Source organism: Trichoplax adhaerens, genomic scaffold, assembly GCF_000150275.1.
Source record: "Trichoplax adhaerens TRIADscaffold_7 genomic scaffold, whole genome shotgun sequence".
Classification (NCBI taxonomy): domain Eukaryota; kingdom Metazoa; phylum Placozoa; class Uniplacotomia; order Trichoplacea; family Trichoplacidae; genus Trichoplax; species Trichoplax adhaerens.
Window position 1 is genome coordinate 482,336 of NW_002060949.1, and position 21,738 is coordinate 504,073.

The following is a 21,738-nucleotide window of genomic DNA, read 5'->3' on the forward strand; positions in this document are numbered from 1 at the left end:
CCTTCTTGAATTTTACTTTATTTAGGGAAATTAATGTTTTCCCGTTATTGATGATGTGAGTAATTTATAATTAATAATTTATTTATAGTTAGTAAATCAGCATTCTACACATTGTTATTAAATTAAATTAACTGATGCGTATCGAAGAAAATTTCAACCAAACTACAGTATTGTGCTTTACAGTATACTGTACTGTACTTAGTCGGAGTGGCGTTTACAGAACACTACTGCATAGCAGAGACCTGCAGTGAAAGCTCTTTGCGCAGTAGACACATTTACATCCTTTTGCACTCTGTGCGGCTACGAATCTCTCGTAAAAATTAATTAGATCAGATTTTGTTCTGGTGTACTGTACAGTAAAACAGTAAAACGAGCTCTAGTATGATTGTAACTGACTGCTATGGACTACAATACTAGAGTAGCCCAAAACCACTGTATCTCTGTAGTGTACAGTACAGTACTGTATAGCTAATTAATTAGCCATGAACAACTGGAAACCCTGGTAGTGATTTGTAGTAGTCCTCGATATAACATTGATTGAATTTTTTCGCTGTTCCCCACAAAAGTGAAATAGTAAAAAGTAACTACTAAAGCCCTTAATAAACAGTATTTTGAGCAATTCGTATAATAATTTTGTTAGAGGGCTACGACAGTGCAGTATAATGGTATACTAAACTTTAACAACAATCCAAAGCATTTATACAGTGGACAGCTACTGCATACGTAGTCTACGGATTATGTAATTAAGGACTACTGCAACACTAGATATTAGTGGATTGCATCGGAGACAAATGTCACTCCGAACTCCGATTGGTGATGAAATACGACCACGGTAGTTCAAAGTTGCTCATGCGAGAAATCTGTGTGATTCTTGCAGTCAATTAACCATTGTAATAATTTACTAGTATGTATTACACCGTAGTAATCGTAATTCACAAGAGTACGATACCTCATTCTGAACAAATCGTTTTACTGAAAACCTACGAAACAAGTATAATGAACTACGAATGTACTGATTACTTCGCTAATTAATTAGCTAGAAGTATGAGATCTTAATAGCGGTAAGTTTACAACACAGGCGTTTTACTGTACTGTGGTTGAAGAGAATTTTAGAAATCATATTTACTCGCAATAGTTCAATAACCGAGATACCTAAACACTGTAATTATGATAATTCACTTCACTCGTATCTTCCTTAATAATAATTTAGGAAGATCAACAGATTGGTAAAGTAATAATTTCTCTTGTTACAACAGATCTGTACAGACTAGTAAATAGTTATAATTAAATCACTTTAAAAAACGTACAAGAAAATGTAAGCCATAATCAAGTGTTATATTCCAATCAGGCAGTAGTCAAATGCAACCTACTTAGGAGCAAAAAATTATCCTAACAACTAGTTTTATTATACTGAAAATTCTGTCTACATTGTTACAGATACAATTCATGCTAGGAACGATGCAGCACAATGTGAATATTTTAACACATGATATCATAAGAATAGTACCGCCATTCCAATTTATAACACTGAGAACTGTGCGGATTTCTGATTACCACATATTTTATAGAACCTTAACATCACATGCACACATGTGCGCTATTTGGTCACGTAGCTACGTCATTATACTGCCTTAAATACTTAAAGCATAATATAATAGATAAGACGTATTAAGTCTGCTTAATAAACTATGTTACAAATACCAACAAATTTGACAAATTTAATAAGTTCTATTTAACGATTGTAAAATTATTAACAGATTACTAAACAGAAATTATGAGTAAAACTTATACAGAATATGTTGAGAATACAAAAATACGGAAAGCAGTGATAACAAATTCAACTGTACAAGTGATTACTTATCTTAGTGTACAGTATTTAAGATCAGTGATAGAGACTACTGTCATAAATAGTAGATACACAATAATTACAATTATTTTTCTAAGTATAACTATAACTATAACGCATAACTACCGAAAATGTTGTTTTACCAACCGAAAAAAAATTCAAAAAATCTCTCGACATTGCTAAACAATAAATAAAAACCCAGATCATCAACCTATCATGACATAAATTGCAATTATTTGTTGATATTGCATAACATGTATATATATATAATGCGCAAATGTAGCACAGTCTCATAATATTTCAAGTATTAAGTTGTATTCTGCTTAGCATATAATTTTTAATTTCACGTCCTGGATTATTATTAAACATTAATGACACGTTCTTATAGTAATACCTTAGCGATTTATACGCTGTTGCAGTAACTACTGCTTACATGTATATTAATTTGAAATACCTATTATTTATTCATGCGCTTTTATATGTGTTAATGTAATAACTGTCAAATCAAAATGTGAATTCGAGGTTATGCTGTACAATATTGAATATAACTGATTGTGAATAAATCAGGAGTAAAAATGTGTGGCTATTGCTCCACTATAATATTACTACAAGAAATTCCTTTGGAATCTTTAGAACAAGGCTTACAAATAATTATAATTCTTACGATAGCTATCATCGAAAGCAACTAAATCTGTATATTATATATTAAGAATTAGTAATTCATTACAAAAAATCGTCCGCAAAAAATTTCAGGCAATGTCGGAGAAAACATAAAAATTAACTGATTTAAGGCCTGTGGATTCTTGCATTTCACAAAAAATACGAGCCAATGTTTAACGAGTTAAATCTAACGATGGATTCTTTCCTGTAAAACAACAAACAAACCACCTAACTGTACTTATACTATAATAACAAGGCTAAGTTTAAAAATACCATCACCATAAAAAAATATATTATAATAAATGTGATATAATACACTATTATTATCCAAGTACCTTTTATTTGAAGATCATAAATTACAGAGATTACACTCCATAAGAATTTGCAAGCCTTTCTTTTAAAGGTTGAGGAAACTGATTAGAAAAATTTCTCCAATTTTCTTCACCAACTTGCATCTTAAAGCCATGCAAAATCTAAAGCAAAAGCGTAATCTCTTTCAGGATACAATCACAAGAACGACCGTGTATAATCAGAGTACAATCTACCTTATGAAATGTTTCCTTCAAATCTTCCTTCGGACTATGCCAGGATGCAACCGCATCGCAAAAATACATAAAATCCTAATGCACCATAATCGTCATTATGAACAACGTAGTTTAACATGGTAGCTCATAACAGCTTACAGAGAATTTACCTGAACGACACCGCCAGGGTTAACACTAATCATCCTACAAATACCACGAAATGCAGAATCTTTTTCTTCATTATCTCTAATGCATCTTAGTGCTTTACACCTTCAAAATATGGCAGGATCAAAGTATAGTAAGTCTCTAACATTAAATTTTACTAAGTTAATTGATTAATAAAGATACACTACCATTTTTGAATGAAGTTTGGCAATTTAGGAGCAACTTCATGTGGACAAACATATCCTAATCGTCCAACCGTAATTGCTAATGTCCAACATTGAAGGATAACTTTTTAGAATAATATCAATCATATACAACATAAAAATATAAAACGAACCCGTATTTTCTAGTAAAGTTTTGGGTATGTCATCTCTATTAAGGATTTCAATCAGTTTATCTAACACTAAAGGCAAATAGGGTTGCACATCTGGACCTAAATAAAAAATGCGAACAATTAAATACTGCTGTAATCATATTTTTTGTACCCTAATGGTTTATAGATTTTTCTTTTCAGAAAAGTAGTACATACCCATTTGCATTGCCATCTCACCGATTGCCCATGCCGAATTATTGCAAACAGACACTAAATCCGGATTTAAATTTTTTCCAAGTAAAGGCATCATATCTCCTAAAATTAAAAAATACGATACGAATTTTTTTAAATGGTGTTTCAGTAAAATTGCCAAGAAATCTGAAACATACCAACATATTGTTGTACATGTCCGAAGCATGCCTTCGTAAGATCACCAAGCAATGCAAATGAGCTCTGTCGTACTTCATCCGTTTGATCCTATATACATAACATAAAATTAATAAACCAATTAAGAAACATTTGTATCTATTAGCTACAGTATTAAACTCATTAGTCTAAAGAACCAACCTGCATGCACTGATATAGAAGTGCCAGCAAATTACTCTTTCCAATCAGTGAATCAATATTCTTATCAATTCCTTCCGTTAATCCACTCAGTAAATCTAAAGCAACTATCATGAAATCTTTGTCCGGTTGATCATACTGATCTATAGGTATCTGAACTGTACTCTGACTTAAGGTCTGTTCCACCAGAGACACACATCGTTGAAATACTGGCTCCGCATACGGTAAGAACCCGGATTGAAGAGCTATAGCAATTGATGACAAACACTAAAGCCAATGCAAATTATTAAATTGCCAAATTAATGCATCTTCGATTAATATAATTTTCATAAAAATGTTAATTGAATCCTACTTCAAGCAATGGGAATAAATCTCTATCTTGATCCTGTAAAGCATTCCACTTTTGTATTAACGGTGGCATCAACATAATAATTAATTCCTAGTCATAATAACATTAATAGATTTCAACATGAATACATGTATACTACGAAATTCTTCATTACTACATCAACTACGTACCGGTTTATTAAGATGATGTCCAACAGAGTCTGCAAGCGTACCAAAGGCATCATACAATATCAGAAGGTTTTTGCGCTAAACAAACGTATATTCACATTAGTAGTCAATAGCAATGGAACTATTCTTGAACAAAGTCTTATCTAACCTGATATTTGCTAAACGCAAAGACAAGCGTTTGAATAATATGCTCCAGATAAGGAACAAGAGCAGAGCAGGCTTCTTCTTCAAGGGTAGCAAATGCACTACATTTACGTAAAATGTATACGATGAACGATAACTCATAAGTGGTTATACTAAACGTGAAAGATTGTCTCAAAGATATCTGCAGTTTACCTGCAAGCAGCTTCTTGAACCCGCTTATTACTATCTAACAGACTCTTTAGTAACTAAAAATAATAAAATCCGTGAAAGATAATCCACCGTACTACAAGCAAAGACAAAATTAAAATCAAACCTCTCTTATCAGATCTTGAAAAAAGCTTTTCTCAGACTGATTTACAACCCAATGTGCGTAACGACTAAGTGTCCAACATGCAATTGAACGAACAGGAGCCTATCAAGGATATCATAAAATCTTTCAGTTTCAGCGCCGTCTAGTAACAAATAATAAAACCAACCTTATCATCGGATAATGATTTTATTAGAAAAGGAATCAAGGTAGGCAAATGTTGATTCAGCCCTCTTAAACACCCTGCAGAAGTAACAGAAACAAGTTCTTGAATTGCGTCACTTAAAAATAGCAAATGTGCAGTTGTAACCTTCTGCAACAGCCCCAAGAACAAGAATGCCTGATTCTTTAACTACCCAATCACTATTGAACAATACTTCTTTCAGGATGGGTAGTAGCACTGGCAGAAGATCATTCCCAAAAACACTCGCTAAAATATCTAAAGCCGCAGCTGAGCACTTCCCTATATAGCAAGTTAGAAGAAATAAACCATTTTCTCCGAGAAATTATATTACATGAATATATATATATATATATATAGACGAAATCTAATAAAGCAATTACTTAGGTTCCATTCAGATAACATTTCGTCATCATCTGAGTCGTCATCATAATTATTATCTGTTGTGACGTCACCATAACCTTGGTTATCATCTATCCCATTTACGTGCTGATGACTCTGCAGCTTCGGTTTATGAAACCGTGGCTTAATATCTTCTTCCTTATCAGGAATTCCTTCATCATGTTCATCATCCTGCAATCAAATCTTTATTAATCTAATGCTATATTGTACAATATGCTAAAAAATATCAAATAACATGTTATCAATACGTAATTTTACAACCGTACCTTTAGTAGCATTACATCGATTTCTGAATACTTCATCCCACTTACAAGCACAGGAACTAAACTATTCATTAACATAATTTCCAAATTTCAGATATTACAGTTATGCTTGTTTGTTATTGCACACCTAAAACTTAGTCTTCAAAAACTAATAGGGTATACGCCTAACCTTGGCAAATAAGGGCGTAATGCTTCCTTACAAATAGACTGCTCAGCTATTATTAACCAAAATTCACAAGCTTCCAGTGCAACATTTCCATCTTCATCTTGTGTGCGAACCAGCATATACTAGCGCAATTTCGAAATACATTGTAAGGTTAGGTACAATAAAACTACTAAAAAATATTTACATTTTAACTTACCTCAATGATGCCATTAAGAAACGGCACCAATTGGCTTATTCGAATCCCTAATAAAGTCACCAAAGCATGACAAACATTTTTCCGAACTTCACCCGATTCATCGTTAGCAACAGAGAACAAATTCTGAAATGACATACGTACAATCAGGATGAACTTTTATTGAGTAAAGGTTCTTGAATACCGTAAAGAACTAAATGTTTTCAAGCCAATTATTACACTCTAAATCAACTATATCTAACGAAAATACTCGAAAGAGTACATCGGAGAACATACCTGAATTAAATCTTGAATATGCGGCAAAATCGTTGACGCTTGCATAAAGTGGCATATACATGCGACTGCTAATGATCTATAAAATACAGAATGTGTTTCATTAATGCTAGTAATACTAAATATCAAGTTATATGTTTGCTACAGGTCGTAACTCTGGTAAATGCGATCCTTAAGCGGTATAGTAGAAAATCCACGAAACTTAATACAAGTACTGTAATTGGATACCTAATTTTAGGACTGTAGTGTTTGATATATTGAATAAACTTTGGAATCATGAAATCCACTGGCAATCCAGATACAACATCGGCAACATCAGCAACATCTTCGCAAATGTTATGTAATGCAAGAAAGGCACCCTGCTCGTACAGAAAATACAGGCCGAACAATAAGCATAGCAGTCACATCGACAAGCGAAATTTCTTTTTGTAATTACTAAATTACATTACTGAAAGCAGGAGTAAATTCTTCGATACCTGATCCAAGCAAAATCAATCTGCTATCATTACAGCTTATTGCTATTTTGCAATAGCTCCGATACAGTGAAACACGAAATGCTACAGTACGTATCCGACCTATCGTTCCTTATTATGCAATGCATTATAAAAAAATTCTATGGCAGGCCCTACACTTTCGATTCGATAAAGTGTACTAATAGTACAGTACATACGAGTATTCGAGTATAGTATTCAGTCCATAAAATTGAAAATAATGATTGTGAACATTTATATACAAATAACAAGATCTATATTCGAAATCGCACAAACGTGATAACATTGCACTCATCTTTAAAGAGTAACTGAAATGCTTTACGAGCATATGCGTACATCGTAATCCAAGTCGGTCAATCGAGTGATAATGGCCCTTTTGATACAGGCATATTCAATAACATGAAATTAACTGAGTATGAGGACTTTGCGAGTACTTGTGATGTTATACTGCACTATAATGTATACCGTCAAACAATATATATATATATATATATATATATATAATTACAATCTACTAAAACCGTGAAACGACCGTAATATTAAATGTCAAAAATCAAATTTTTCAGATGACTATGTGCATGTAGAACATCCATACAAGTTACAACAATCTAAAACAATATAAGTATAACCCAAGATCTTTTCGAATCTACCATTGCATATGCTCGCACCGTAAATTTTATCAAGGAATAAAAATGAATTCTCATCTTGAGTACACGTATCTCCCAAACGGTAACTGAATTACATTATAAACTAAAGATTACAATGCCTGTTTGAGGAACCAGTCAACCACTGTCGCTAAAAATTCTTCACGCGCAAACTAAATAGTATTTGAAGATCAGTAAACCGACAAAGATAGAGATTAACTGAATGTAATTAAAAGACTGTGTATGAAATAACAGTTGCAGTTGTAAACTATATTAGCCAGAACGTCAGCCAGTCCACCAAATGTGCACAGGTGATTAATGACTATAACTATAAGCTGTTAATAGTCCATACCAGTGGTATAGGTCGATCCGTGCCATAAAAAGCGGGATTTTTACATTTGCATCTATGAATACGCGTATATAGCACTCTACCACGTAGTACAGTAGTGCAATTAAGAAGGCAATCAACTGGTAGAGTTGAGGCAGCTTTATAAACCCTTAAGCAGTTCACGATGCATGCAGTGACACCTCAATGTAGTACAGTAAATTCAAGAATAATTTGTATAACGCCGCATGGGATTGTACGATACTAAACTTACTGCATCAATATTAGACAATTCTATGCTAACATCCAGCTAACAAGCGTAACTGCTATAGAGTCGAATTTCGATTGATAACACCAAAAATCTTTCAAATTATACTACTACGAGTATAGTGCTAAAATGAAACTTAAGTAGCTATTTTGGTTACTTAATTAAAGGGTTTGATTAACATCATAAACCAACAACGCTTTCTCTCATTATTATTACTATGATGACTGAATGACACAACAAGTAAAATGAAGTATACAATATAATACATCTAAGTAACACTAAATAAATCATGCAACTAGGCAATAAAAGACAGTTCGCTGAATCGAACTCTTCTATTGAATTGTTAACATCCAAGAATAAACTCCCGATAAAGCGTTATTCGAAAAGTAGGTTCAATCTAATTAGCTATTACCATAACAGCTAAACTGAAATTTGTATCAAACCCTCACATCCAATTCGCACACCTTTCTACTTCTACGATTGAAACTTCATTACTACCGCAGTGCACCATGAAATACTGTACTAACACCACGATAATACATTGCCAACAACGTATATCTCACCTCACAAGCCTCATAGTTTCCGCTGTCAACCAACTGAAAAAGTGCCGGTATTAGATCTTGCCACTCAGCAAACCCATCGTTTCGAGCAACTGCAGTTATCAAAATAGCAACTATTGCCCTAATCAAAGGCGAAGGGTCACCAATCGTATGCAGGCACTCATACTTTATCAGTTGCCTTACGTTCTCTGGAAATTTTTCATAATGTGATTTAACGTTGTTTTTAAGAATTAATCCAGCTAATGAACGAGTATGATCATCTATAACAGTAGAACGTATAAAAGATTTTTATTAGTTTTATTCTATTTATGCTTGTCGTTATACTGCAATATTAGATTGTTGATACAAACATTACAGTTTCCATCTACGTATATATTTACTATATCGAGTGCTAAGAGTAATTAATCAACGTCGACACTGCTACTGAAGCTAACCTCTTCAAGCTAAGCTATATCAGATGCAGTGAAATGAGCAATTTTACGAATAACAATACCATAAATCATATAACTAACCTTCTGTTGTCATCTTAGTTAGTACAAATACCAAATAATTGTTGAAATCCGGATAACAACTTAAACTTTCTAATTTCTAATATTGCCGAATAATTGCAATTTGCATACTTAGTTAAGAAATTTACATCAAAGCCTCCGTTACACTCTCAATTCTGATGCGAAACGTAAACAATAATTAGCAAAAAAGCGTCATATCATAAATTTAACCCAACTAGCTAGTAAATCAGGCAGTCAGGGCGATGCTGTCAAGAGAGAATGATCCTATCTTAAAAATACGCCTTTACGATTACGTAAGGTAACATAATCTTGATACGTTAGATACTGCGAAATAAGTAGAATTGCTACAGTACCTTGTACAGGGCAAGATCATCACATAAGAACTCACATTTAGCACAGTATAAACAAATTTGATGCGGGTATGAATAGTGAACCTTCTACTAATCAACTAGTGACGTGATAACGAGTGGTAAACTGGCATCAAAAAGATTTGATTATACTAGTTTATGAGATTACTGTACACAACTCTTTGAGATTTTACGCAACAGTACTACCTTGCACATGGCAATCGTCCAATTAGTATACAGTATATATACATACATACATACATACATACAAATATACTGTACTGATCCTTTTAGTCTTGTTAGCGATAAATTATAAGATACAGTTCGTACTTTTAATCCAACTCAATACTACAGTAAAATGCACACGTGCGGTTTAAACATGCATTGTCGCCTTTATACAGTACAGGAAGGAGCAAAACTATAATAACTTTTATGATTGAATCAAACTAAGATTTGGTGCCATAATTCATGACTACAGTCTACTCAACAAGCAAACGTTACATCTCAATATTCCATAGAAAGATTTAAACTGTCGTACCTACAGTTTAAAACTTTCAATTGCTAGATTACAGAAATATGTGTGGTATCTTTTACGGATCATTAAAACTTAGAACGCAATGATGCAGTTAAAAGGTATCAAATTCTAAAGACTACAGTACTGTACATCCAAGCACAACGATCAATAGCAATCAGGTTGTTCAACATTGATTATAAATACTAGAATCAACAAGTAAAATTGCACGAACTATCCACTTTTTATCATTATGTATCAAGAATAACGGGTTAATATTATACCAATATAAATACAGACAATATAAATTTGAATTTCGATCATTGGAATCTAGAAATGCCATCGCAGATTGCATCAAGGATACGTTCTGTACAAGAGTTTGAATTCCCGTATTAGGGCTTTGACATTCCTTAAGAAGTTGCAAAATTTGCCTTAAATCAACTTCATTCGGCTGCCACGCCATACTGTCTGAGTAAAGTGTATTAGTATACCCTAACTATTAGAAAAATATCAAGTCGATTCCGACTACCTGACAGCCAACACAGGTTCAAATAATATAATTATTGAGGACAAAAAATGTGACACGATAGCGGAACGCATGAATTGGAGCGGCTAGCGAAGTTTTTATTTTTTTACTGTCTAGTACGGTACTGTACCATGTACTGTACAGTACAGTACTCCATGATTCAGCAGTTCACAGTACACAGTACAGCACTACAGTAGATATACAGTACTGTACATTGTACGGTGCGGTGCATCCAGTAGTCCATGACTGTACAGTACTGTATGAGTTGATACTGTACTGTACAGTACAGTACTGTAAGTACTGTAGCTCCGGCTGCTAGAAGCTGATACTGGACAGTAAATTGTACTGTACGTTACTGTACAGTACTGTAGATCCCCGCCACCATGGGAGCTAGCTAAAAAGAAAGAAACGACCAGTGCAAAACACAGTAATGTGGAGGCTTTTTATTCATTCTTGGGGTCATTCTACTACACGTACAGTATATGCTACCGATGAAACCGTATACAATCCAGTCCAAACTTAACAGGCTAATAGTAGCTAATTTGGACGTCAATGATAGACAGTATAATGGACCGTTGCAGACATGCGATACACTTGAAATGACCAGTAAAAATAATCAGCCTCCACATCATGAGGATACAATCGTTCCTTGTCTCGTCTCTTTCTTTTAGCAGTCCCTGCCGCCACTCTATAAATAGTAAGAGGATAGTTTCAGCCATAGAGGTCAAAAATAGAAGAAAAAATGCTACAGTACAGTACTGTACAATACAGTACCGTACTGTTGGTTTCGTGGTTCCAACTAGTTCCGACGACAGTACAGTACTGTAGTGTTAATTGTAAAGACTTTTTATCAAACTACAGTACTACAGTACATTCAGTGTACAGTACGGTACTATACTGTACTGTACTGTACTGTACACTGTACAGTACTGTAATAACGTTGACAGATTTTTCATTTTCATTCACTGTCACAGTACTCTACAGTACAATATTGATTTTTACTGTACAGTATGTACTGTAGCCTAGAGCTACCATAAGAAGTACTGTACTGTACTGTACAGTACTGTAAGCTTGACAGACCAGACCCGTAAACAGTAAACGTGTTACGTGTTACTGTGTAAGGCGATCGGCTATTACATTTCAAAATGAACGATGAAAATGAAGAAGCTAATGCCGAATTGAAGGTTTACTATTTGTATCCTATATTACTGTTGATCCGTATCTTGTATTTCAGTATTCATAATAATGCCTAAATGATTGGCAGTACTGTTTCTCTACTACACAATTTTGTCTTTATTATAAACTTCAGCTAGTTTATGTTTGTCTCTGCTACGAATACTATCTACAGTACAGTACGGTCTTTCGCACAATTGTACACTGCAGTAGTAATACAGTTACAGTATTGCAAGCCCGCGTACGTTTCCATTTCTATTACTGTGCTGTACTACCGTATACTGGACTGTATGGGTATTTGTTTATTACTTATCTGTACTGTACTTACGAGATTACTCGTACACGAATGCTGCTAAAATACAGTAACTACATCAAATCATCCACTTCTCAGTCGTAGTTATTCATGGAGAACGCATTAAAGTCTTTTGAAGCAGCTATGCAGTACCGTATTACTGAACAGTGAACAGTATACCTGCAGAATCTGCAGACCCGATATTAGCAACAAGTATTGAGTATTTGTATTCGGTAATATTAGGTACTAGCATTTGCAAGTGAAACTGCCAACGTGTCGATTGCTTGTAATAGAAATGCTGCGCAATTTGACTACGTAATTTACTGCTCGTCAAATACAATATACACAAATAAAGCCACTATAGTCAATGGCTAACAGCTTCCACTTTTCGATGCTTGATGAAGCCTGAAACTTGACGCTTTATCCACTGCATACAGTACGTGCAATACGTTCATCAGATGCTCACTCACTTTATGGATAGTAGATTCAAGCACATTTTAAATACCAATTTCTCTGAATACACATCTTCCCATTTACGATTACAAACATTCGTACACTATAGAATCATATTGCATATACTGTATGCCGTTAATTAACTATAAAGAATTACAAAAATGCTTGAAGGAACAAGCTGTCTTGCACCAACTAAATCTGAATCTGAATACAGTACATAGCACTGATAACTGTAGAACTTGAAAGCAGGCTGAAAACTCTACTCTACTGCATATCACGACATTAACACTGGCTATGGAACTATAGGTTCAAGATATTGTAGAGTAGTCATACAGTATGTTAATGTAAACGTATACGTCAGTATTTCACCAACAGCTCTTGAAGTTCGTAACGAAGAAACAAATAAATAAATAAGTATAATCCTACTACCCAGTGATGTTGTAATCCAGTAATACTATTCAGACGGACCTGATAACGTATGTGTACTGTAGTAGAATGTAGTAACTGAATATTCTTTTAATGTAATGCCCGGAAACAAATTTTTAAATATGTATCTAGACCCAGAAAGACCAAGACGACGTTTCCGTTGGTAGCTTGCAATTTCAAGGTATTTTATGCTACTTTTATAATTGAACATTCACAATGTTGGTAAAATTGAAGGAGCTAACTCTAAAAATTTGGCAATAACGACTTTTGAGAAAAAATAGTAATTTGAATGCAATCGTTTAAAAAATACGGTATGTGATTTGCTAATAACTTTATATAGAGTTTGGAAATGGAAATCCGGCGACAACTATACCATTAGATGCTGGAGAAATTGGAGATGCAGGTCTCCAAACAAATCGTGGGGTGCCCATTTCATTTGATAGCGCTGGTAAGTCTAAAGTTTTTAAAATATAGTACGTACAGTGTGAGGTGTACTGTATAGTATACTATAGTACTGCATATTCTGGTAAATGTATAGTAGATTGATATTGCAAATCAGAAAATTTACTAACGTCAACTTCAGTATAAATTAATCCAATGTTAATCGTATAGTATATACCACTCAGTCACTACGGCAAAGCAATCGCCAATACGTATATGTCTAGTATTTGTATGGCCTTTAAATAATATTACACATTAATTAATTATTAAGGGTAATGTATGTGTATTCTAAATATATATGATGTTCATTATATCCCCCACTATAGATGAACAAGAGGATACAGCCTCAAATGTAAGTTATCCCATAGACACTTTACTATACGTTATGCAACTCGTTCAGTTTGTAGCAAAGGGCAAACGCAGTACTGAGAGAATTGCATTTTATCCCATAGATCGTAGTGACAAATGTTGCATACGAAATAGCGCCTACGGTGCATATTGTATGATAAATATGTATCTGACTATGATACTATGCGAACGAAATGAGCTGATAAAACTTGGAACGATAATATGATAAAACGAATAACTTGATGAACAGTTGAAATTCTATTCCCTATATTGTACACATATCGCTAGTAATCAAAAGTGGTTATTACAGAAATCGATGAATACGATAGTACTATACAATTCTGTAAAGATAAACAATGATAGATCCATTCTTCTACTGAGTATCTGCCAACCTAAGAGCTTTCGAAAGTTGGGAGTCATTTACAACAATTGCGAACATAATGCGTATGTCGCGTGTGTAATGTATGTCTAGTAATACGCGTTTTATTCTCGTAATTGATTTCTTCTTCTAGTTATTGACTAATAAACGAAAGAAAAATATGCCCATGTGGACCTTCGATTACTATATGCAATTCTTCGACATAACCACAACTCAGGTTTCGTTTCTTAGATAAAATAAGGGTTTTTTAATGTTTTCATTTAATTTTTCTCTTTGTTCAAAATCTCGAAAGTTTCTGTGAGCATGTTGTTAAAAGTTCGGTAAAATTCGCTACTGACACTGCAAGCTATTTAACGTAAGGTATAGAACATAAATAAGTAACGCCTGTATTTCAGGTTTTACAGAGAATTACCGGATCTGTTATTCCATCGTTTCAAGGAAATTATTTAAGAAAATATATACGAAGTAACCCTGATTTTTATGGTCCGTTTGCAGAGATCATAAACTTTGAATCAATATGACACAATTGCTTTTTAGCTTCTTTAAATAGTGTACCGTAATGTAATGATCATCAACTGCATTTCGTTCTTAAAGGTCCTTTTTGGATATGTGCAACACTAGTATTCACTACTGCTATCAGTGGCAATCTAGCTGATTACATCACCCATGCTGGAGATCATCAATGGACATATGACTTTCATAAAGGTTAAATATTTATATCAATCAATAATGATAATTTACTGAGTTCCAATTGTTCTTTAAGTTAAATAAATATTGAAATTTTAAGTATTATATGTCGTTGTTTGTTATCTTATTTGGTATTCATAAAGCAAATTACTTTTAGTTACTGCAGCTGCTGGCGCAATTTATGTCTACGCTTGGCTTTTACCAGTTTTGTTGTGGGGTTTACTCTGGTGGAGGCACGACACTGTTGGAGCGAATATAACAGAAGTTGTTTGTATTTATGGCTATTCATTGTCCATTTACGTGCCGGTGTCGGTAATTGAGTTCATTAATCTTTGTAATGAAGTGAAAATATGGAAAATAATATTGTATTGAATTGTTTATATATTGATTCAAAGATTTTATGGGCTATTCCGTTCGAATGGTTAAGATGGATATTAGTTATTCTAGCAGCTGTCTCATCAGGTATAAATCTTTATACACCTGAAATCGAAACCGCTTATAGCATCAGCACAAGTTAAAACATCTACACAGTATACATCATATTGTCAGATCGAGATTCCAGGTGGAATGTGAACGGAGTCCTTTAGAAATTTAAATTACACTGATTGCAATACGAATCGTTTCATTGTAGGACTTACAATGTCGCGTGTTTAACTCGGCAAAATATTAATAGTTTTCGTTCTCCTAGGACTAGTGCTTGTATTTACGATTTGGCCTCTTTTGAAACACGAAAATCGCCAAATGGCTACTCTAATTTCTCTAATCGTCCTGGCTTTACACGCTTTACTGGCTATCGGCTTCAAGGTCTGAAGTATACATGATTATTTTAATACCGTCCATATGAAAGGGCATGGACCGTTGAAGTTAAGATTTACTGTTAATCCCTTTTCAGGTATATTTCTTTGGCTCCGTCGGGAAAGCTGTTTTAAATAGCACTTCTATTGCAAGTCCTTCTACATGGACTACTCTGACGCCTATGACGCTTTAGTATCACAAGCATACAAAAATACATTTATATTTATGATCGTATAATTTGTTACTTTTCCTAAAATTAAATCATACCGGTCTACAACGAAATCTGTACCCGCAACACCTGCGTAATGTGCATATATACGAGGTATGCATAATACTCATATGAGGGAACGCAGTATGGCTATAACTATTGCCGGGCGTGGATTATGCAGAGAATGTATTAACATATCGCATTTACTTAATTTAACTACAGTGCCGAATCTTTATAAACCAATTACATATTCTTTATTGCATATTATTTTGACCAGACACATCAAATTTATTAATCTAACTATATAAACATACGCGAAAATCAGTGTCACATTACTCATATTACTAAAGTACCAATACAAGATTAATCCTAAGATCGCTGTTCCTAACGTCGGAAGAGACTGAATTGTAATAAAATTATGCGGCAATAAGTATTAAAATGTATATCACATTCTGTATTAATTACCCAACATTGGCATTAGCCCAATAATGCCATCAAAGAATCGGTACCGTGATTGAATGGCTGTGTACTGTATGGAATCTCCAATTATACGAGTACAATGTAACACCGCCTTTGAGTACTACTTATTCGTGACTGTAATTAAACATAATATTTAGGTGCTAGGTTTAAAGGCATCTGTTCAATATAATCTCGAATCAAGTCTGCAAATTGGACTGTCGTAAACCATTTGTAAATTAACTTTGTGACCAACTAGATCGCGAATGTCGTTAATTCCATACCTAACCATGGTTGGTCTTTGAGAATTTCAAGTTAATAGAAGTACCGATATTAGTACGAGCGTATAACATCACCGACACATTCACTTAGCAGCTATTATATGAATACGAATTAATTACCGTTCCAAAGATAGGCCCCACCCTAACACATTGACATTATCTGGTAATCCCATAGGCTTAATCATTTCTGGGCGAAAAACACCAGAATTTCCAATCTCTACCCACTTTTTTAGCCCTGAACACATATATTAGGTCATTTAAATTAGGTTGCAACAGTTAAGATCCCCAATAATTACCGCAGATTACCTTCATGAAAAGTAAATATCTCCATGCTAGGTTCGGTATAGGGATTGTACGCTGGCTTAAAGCGTAAGTTTTTGATTCCTTCCAAAAAAGTAAAGAAGAATCATTATTGTAATTCATCATACAGATATGAGTTATCTACCGAAGGTTAATTACTTATACAGTAGCAAGTAAACTTACCTAAATAGGAAAAGAACGAATATAGAATAGAAATCAAACTCGCTAGGGAAACATCATAATCTGCAACAACTCCTTCTACCTGATGAAACTCAGCTAGGTGAGTTGCATCAACACTCTCATTACGGAAGACTTTGTCAATGGAAAAATATTTCACAGGTTTAAATTTTTCCATCTAGGAAATTAATAATAAACATAATTCAGCAATTTTCAAAGCTTATAATGCATACCAACAGACCGGATCCTTAAATCAAGAAAACAGGTATCACCTGTCCTAACTTATACAACATCCTAGCGCTAACTCCGGTAGTGTGGGTGCGGAGAACGTTTTTTCTTGCTTCCGATAATTTCCACTCACTTCGATACCTAAAAATACATAGCATGTTGGCGATTAAATTAAACTAGGTAACAACATAATTGCTGATGTGTATGCTAATAATCTACATGAAACCGTTTCAGATTAACAAAAATACCCTATCGATCGATAGCCACCAGACTCGTGCACTTTCTGTACTTTCTCAAGATAATCTGTGGGAAATTCACGCGCATTTTCGGGATCTAAAGTATTGTAACATATAGCCGACTATCCTTATTCCTACATATCATATTATTATTAATCTACAGGCTAGCCGACAAAGTACGAAATAAATTACCGCTCAAAAAAAACGTATCTTGTGCATCCCGTGCAGGATGTTGCTGTGGTTGAAATAGGGCATCAAAGTTCCAAAAGGAGCTTTCGACGTAATTATTAGTTGGCATCTCCGTAAATCTATAAATTTTAGCAAAACACATCTTAAGTTAATTGTGCTCATAAAGCATAAGCTACGAAACATGTATATTCGTTCTACCTACAATTACTGAAAATATTATACCTTATTGCACACATCTAAATTAACACATTGACTTTAAATAGTAATATCATCATAGCAATAACTGTATAATGTTATATACCCCATTTCCAAAAATATTTGACAAACTTCAGCGCGAACTTTCATTAATGGATGTAAATGCCCGCTGCTTGGCATAATACCAAGCGAATCAAAGTTATAGGGCTTAAACTTCTTCTCTTTCCAAGAATTCCTACAAAGAAAATCGACTCTGCCTAAGACGATTATGTAACAATATACTCCAGAAAATAAATAGGAAAATGACTTGACGACTGTACAACATCAAAATAACAACTATTTATATATGTTTACGTTGCCAGCATTTCCGGAGATAACTCAGTTTCCATTTTAGTAACTTCAGTTGTAAAATGCGGTCCTTTAGTGACATCGAAACTTTTAATAATCCTACATTTAAAATTTATAAATATTGATCAAATCGCGACGCTTGCGGTAATAACAAAAAGAATTCTGAGGATATTTAGAAATTGAGAGCTGAATATTTTGAAACTGTTTATAGTACACAAACCATCTAATCAGCTATTCACTTACACAGCATTTATTAATTTTCTCTTTTTCAATTCTTTTAAGGTTGCATCTGGGATATCTTTTACTTTGCCATCTTTTATTTTCTGCACAACCGACTTCGTTCGATCTTCTATCTCATCTACCTATTTTGGCCATAAATTTATCACTCCAGATATATTATTACTATTAATTATTACTTCATTACTGTATACATACGGTACAAATATCTTCGCACTGGTCGTTTTAATACATACAGTATAAAATAAAAGTATGTTAATTTGCACTAAAAATCTTACTTTCTTAAACACTTTTGGGTCACCACCAGTGGAATTCTTTTCTATTCTTAACCAACCTAATGACATCGCTTTATTGAGTCCGATACGGGCATTAGGAAAGAGATTCTAGGGATCAATAACAACAGATGGGATTAGCCATAACGTAATATTAACCTACTATAAATAGCTTAAAACAAGTAAAAATTTACCATTAACGATTTCTGCGAGCTTCCATCATCGCTAATTACTTCATAGATCCTAGCTTCGTAACTTCCATTGGATAAAATTTCTTCAGCTTCTTTAGTCAAAACCCATAAATTTATTTGCTTCTGAGTAACACAAATGACCTCAAAAGTTGACAAGTAAAAAACAGTACAATCAAAATTATAGTCTTTCGTCGCTATACCGCATTATATAAGCTAAGAAAATACGCCAGTCCTCCCTTCTTATCTAGATTCTTACTTGAGTATATTTCATTATTAGTATATCATGCGGTAGAAAACTACAGTAGTCTAATTCTTTGCGTACTCGAAAAAATTTATGCGTATAATTATATAATCGAATATAGTACTGTACTCAAAAAGTTAAGAGTCAAAACTGGAAAACAGTATACCAACAAGATATACTCGTATATGCCCACGCTAAGCATGTACATTATGATAAAAAATGGCTAACTGTTAATAGTAAGTAATATCGCCATAACCAAGTATAGTTTCCGTATTTAATATTAATATATCATTACTATGTCTCGAATAAACCACAATATCAATTCAAAACTCATAATTAATAAGATTTGAAATCGTATACTGTACGTGTATTATAGAAATCATACTTCTCCGAGAGATTGTACAGATTTCATTGCCCCAACTATCGCTTGATGATCAGCCGATAACTCCTGAGATAGATCATAAGTATTTAATTCTCCTTTGTTCGATAACGTTTCCAAAATAGTCTTATCCATGTTACCGAGCAAAGATTAGGTAGATTGATTTAATAATGGAGAAATTGTTTTTTAATTTCAGATCAGGAACAAGTTCTTTCAGGTCTCTTTAAAAGACAGAGGCAGAGTACGGTGCAGTACAGACAGTAAAGTAAAAGTACTTACTGAACTGTACATTGCTATGGACCAGACCTTACAATACACTACAGCGACTACACCGTTGATTTTACGGCCGCTTGATCATTCGGCCACCCTTCGGATACCTTTCCTTCATACAGTACACTATAGCACATAGTATCTATGTAGGACTTCAAAAATGTATGGCTTAGTATAGTAACTCGGCCAATTAATCATCCGGCCACCCGCAGGATTATGGTTAGGGACAGACGGACTTTTCTTGCCCAATGAAGCCGTAAATATCGAAAAATAGCTACTCAGTATGGATCTTCTGTATCTGTTTTCTAAATCACTGGTACCAATTTAAATAACTGTTACGATCTTATATAACTGTTTTCATGCAGAATTTAGTAATGGGTGATAAGATTTAACGTAATATTACTTTCGTAAATATTTCTTTTACGAATTTATTATCGAGAAGTCCCTGCTGTCATAACGAAGTATTCGAAACAACCTTCTGACGAAATGAAGCCGAAAAGGCCTGTCCGTCCAAGAGTGATTAATTAATTAATCAATCCAAGTATTCTTCTTCTAGAGTTATATAGTCCTATTGTAGCAAATAAATTTTACTTTGCAAAGCTATCTGTAATAATCCCCAATGCAGTACACTGATCTGTATACTGTATAGTGAGAAGTCTGGTATACTGTATGTATATTACTGTTATTATCAGCGCTCTCTTATGAACTGCTGTTAGAAGAGAGCGTCTTGTCCTAGTTGTCCATTACGATGGTATAATTATTTATTGATACTATCAATGCTGGAGTTTATTACCTGCATTGTCTATTGCATTTTTTCAACGATAGATGTAAAAAATGTCTTTCTTACCTATGTTTCCAAGACTAGTTTCGACTACTAATATGTCGCAACAGAACAAAATAAGCGTTTTTCTGGCTAATAAGCAATATTAACGATTGCAACCGGAGATCATCTTCAATGAGTTAATCATGATCAAGACCGTCAAAAGCTATAATCAAGTTTACTCGGAGTCCTTTCATATAGTTTTCTTTTAATTTTTTTTTACAGACTTTAGCATTTACTGTGTAATGTAGTTACTTAACAAGATTATTCTTAAAATCTTAAAACACGCTAATATACGCTCGTATAAATGCAATAACAATTATTATAATATTGCTATTATAAACAATTTTTATAAAGGGAAATTAATGATTTAATCGTGAAGTCTACAGCCAATATTAATAATGATCATAAATTTAAAATTTTTCATTTGTTCTATAGCTCATGGGAGTCATTTTCGTCCATTAGAGTCAAGACAGGCATGCTGCACATAGCGACTGTGTGCAATACCAATTTGTAAATCTGCTAGACGTCGGGACCACAACATTAAACGAACTAACGAAGGTTTACAGTGGCACTTGCTACAGTACTTAGCTCAATCATTGCTTATTATTAAGTTAACTGCATGTATATAGCAGTTCCAAGTTTAAAGTGAAACCCGTCATTCAATAAAGTACCGTAAATTCATGCGAAATACCCATATGGTATCAATGCAATCATTTGCGCTACATAAAATTTCTATTCTTTTCACAAAACATACCGTAAATATTCCAGTTAATTAAACGAAATAGGAAGTTGTAGTTGTAATTCGCCGCTGAATATTAAGTGATTGTGGCAGTAACAAAAATTGTATATAAATTAATTAATTAGTGACGAGTTATTCCATTTCGAAAATGATAACTTGGTGGCCATTTACAATTCGATACATATCCATATATGGTAAAATATACACATATCGCATTTAAAATATAACAAAAAAATGAATTATAATTACAAATCTATTCAAGACTATAAATTTGTG

The 21,738-nt window shown here is 33.7% G+C and overlaps 3 protein-coding genes across 3 annotated transcripts; 1 reads left to right on the forward strand and 2 right to left on the reverse strand.

The window, feature by feature from the left end:
* Positions 1-2,871: 2,871 nt before the first annotated feature.
* On the reverse strand, positions 2,872-10,635 carry TRIADDRAFT_50449 (uncharacterized protein; the record flags this gene model as incomplete). Its single annotated transcript, XM_002114201.1, has 24 exons — positions 2,872-2,979; positions 3,052-3,126; positions 3,201-3,300; positions 3,384-3,459; positions 3,533-3,628; positions 3,725-3,823; positions 3,898-3,985; positions 4,076-4,339; positions 4,425-4,511; positions 4,592-4,666; positions 4,737-4,833; positions 4,925-4,977; positions 5,046-5,144; positions 5,209-5,282; positions 5,350-5,502; positions 5,604-5,793; positions 5,889-5,949; positions 6,055-6,173; positions 6,248-6,370; positions 6,521-6,596; positions 6,746-6,876; positions 8,809-9,065; positions 9,318-9,393; positions 10,537-10,635. 24 exons carry the CDS (start codon positions 10,633-10,635, stop codon positions 2,872-2,874), a joined length of 2,676 nt encoding a protein of 891 aa, XP_002114237.1.
* Positions 10,636-11,843: 1,208 nt separating this feature from the next.
* On the forward strand, positions 11,844-15,885 carry TRIADDRAFT_57835 (uncharacterized protein; the record flags this gene model as incomplete). The annotated part of the gene is made up of 11 exons (XM_002113885.1): positions 11,844-11,882; positions 13,175-13,223; positions 13,383-13,490; positions 13,810-13,835; positions 14,344-14,427; positions 14,606-14,693; positions 14,805-14,915; positions 15,055-15,209; positions 15,293-15,359; positions 15,586-15,701; positions 15,790-15,885. The coding sequence occupies 11 exons, from the start codon at positions 11,844-11,846 to the stop codon at positions 15,883-15,885; spliced, it is 939 nt and encodes a 312-aa protein (XP_002113921.1).
* A 655-nt stretch (positions 15,886-16,540) lies between these two features.
* On the reverse strand, positions 16,541-19,765 carry TRIADDRAFT_27353 (uncharacterized protein; the record flags this gene model as incomplete). Its single annotated transcript, XM_002114202.1, has 13 exons — positions 16,541-16,655; positions 16,758-16,872; positions 16,944-17,021; positions 17,121-17,292; positions 17,387-17,483; positions 17,591-17,675; positions 17,771-17,886; positions 18,069-18,197; positions 18,317-18,409; positions 18,554-18,672; positions 18,826-18,930; positions 19,014-19,151; positions 19,637-19,765. The coding sequence occupies 13 exons, from the start codon at positions 19,763-19,765 to the stop codon at positions 16,541-16,543; spliced, it is 1,491 nt and encodes a 496-aa protein (XP_002114238.1).
* Between the last annotated feature and the right edge of the window lie 1,973 nt (positions 19,766-21,738).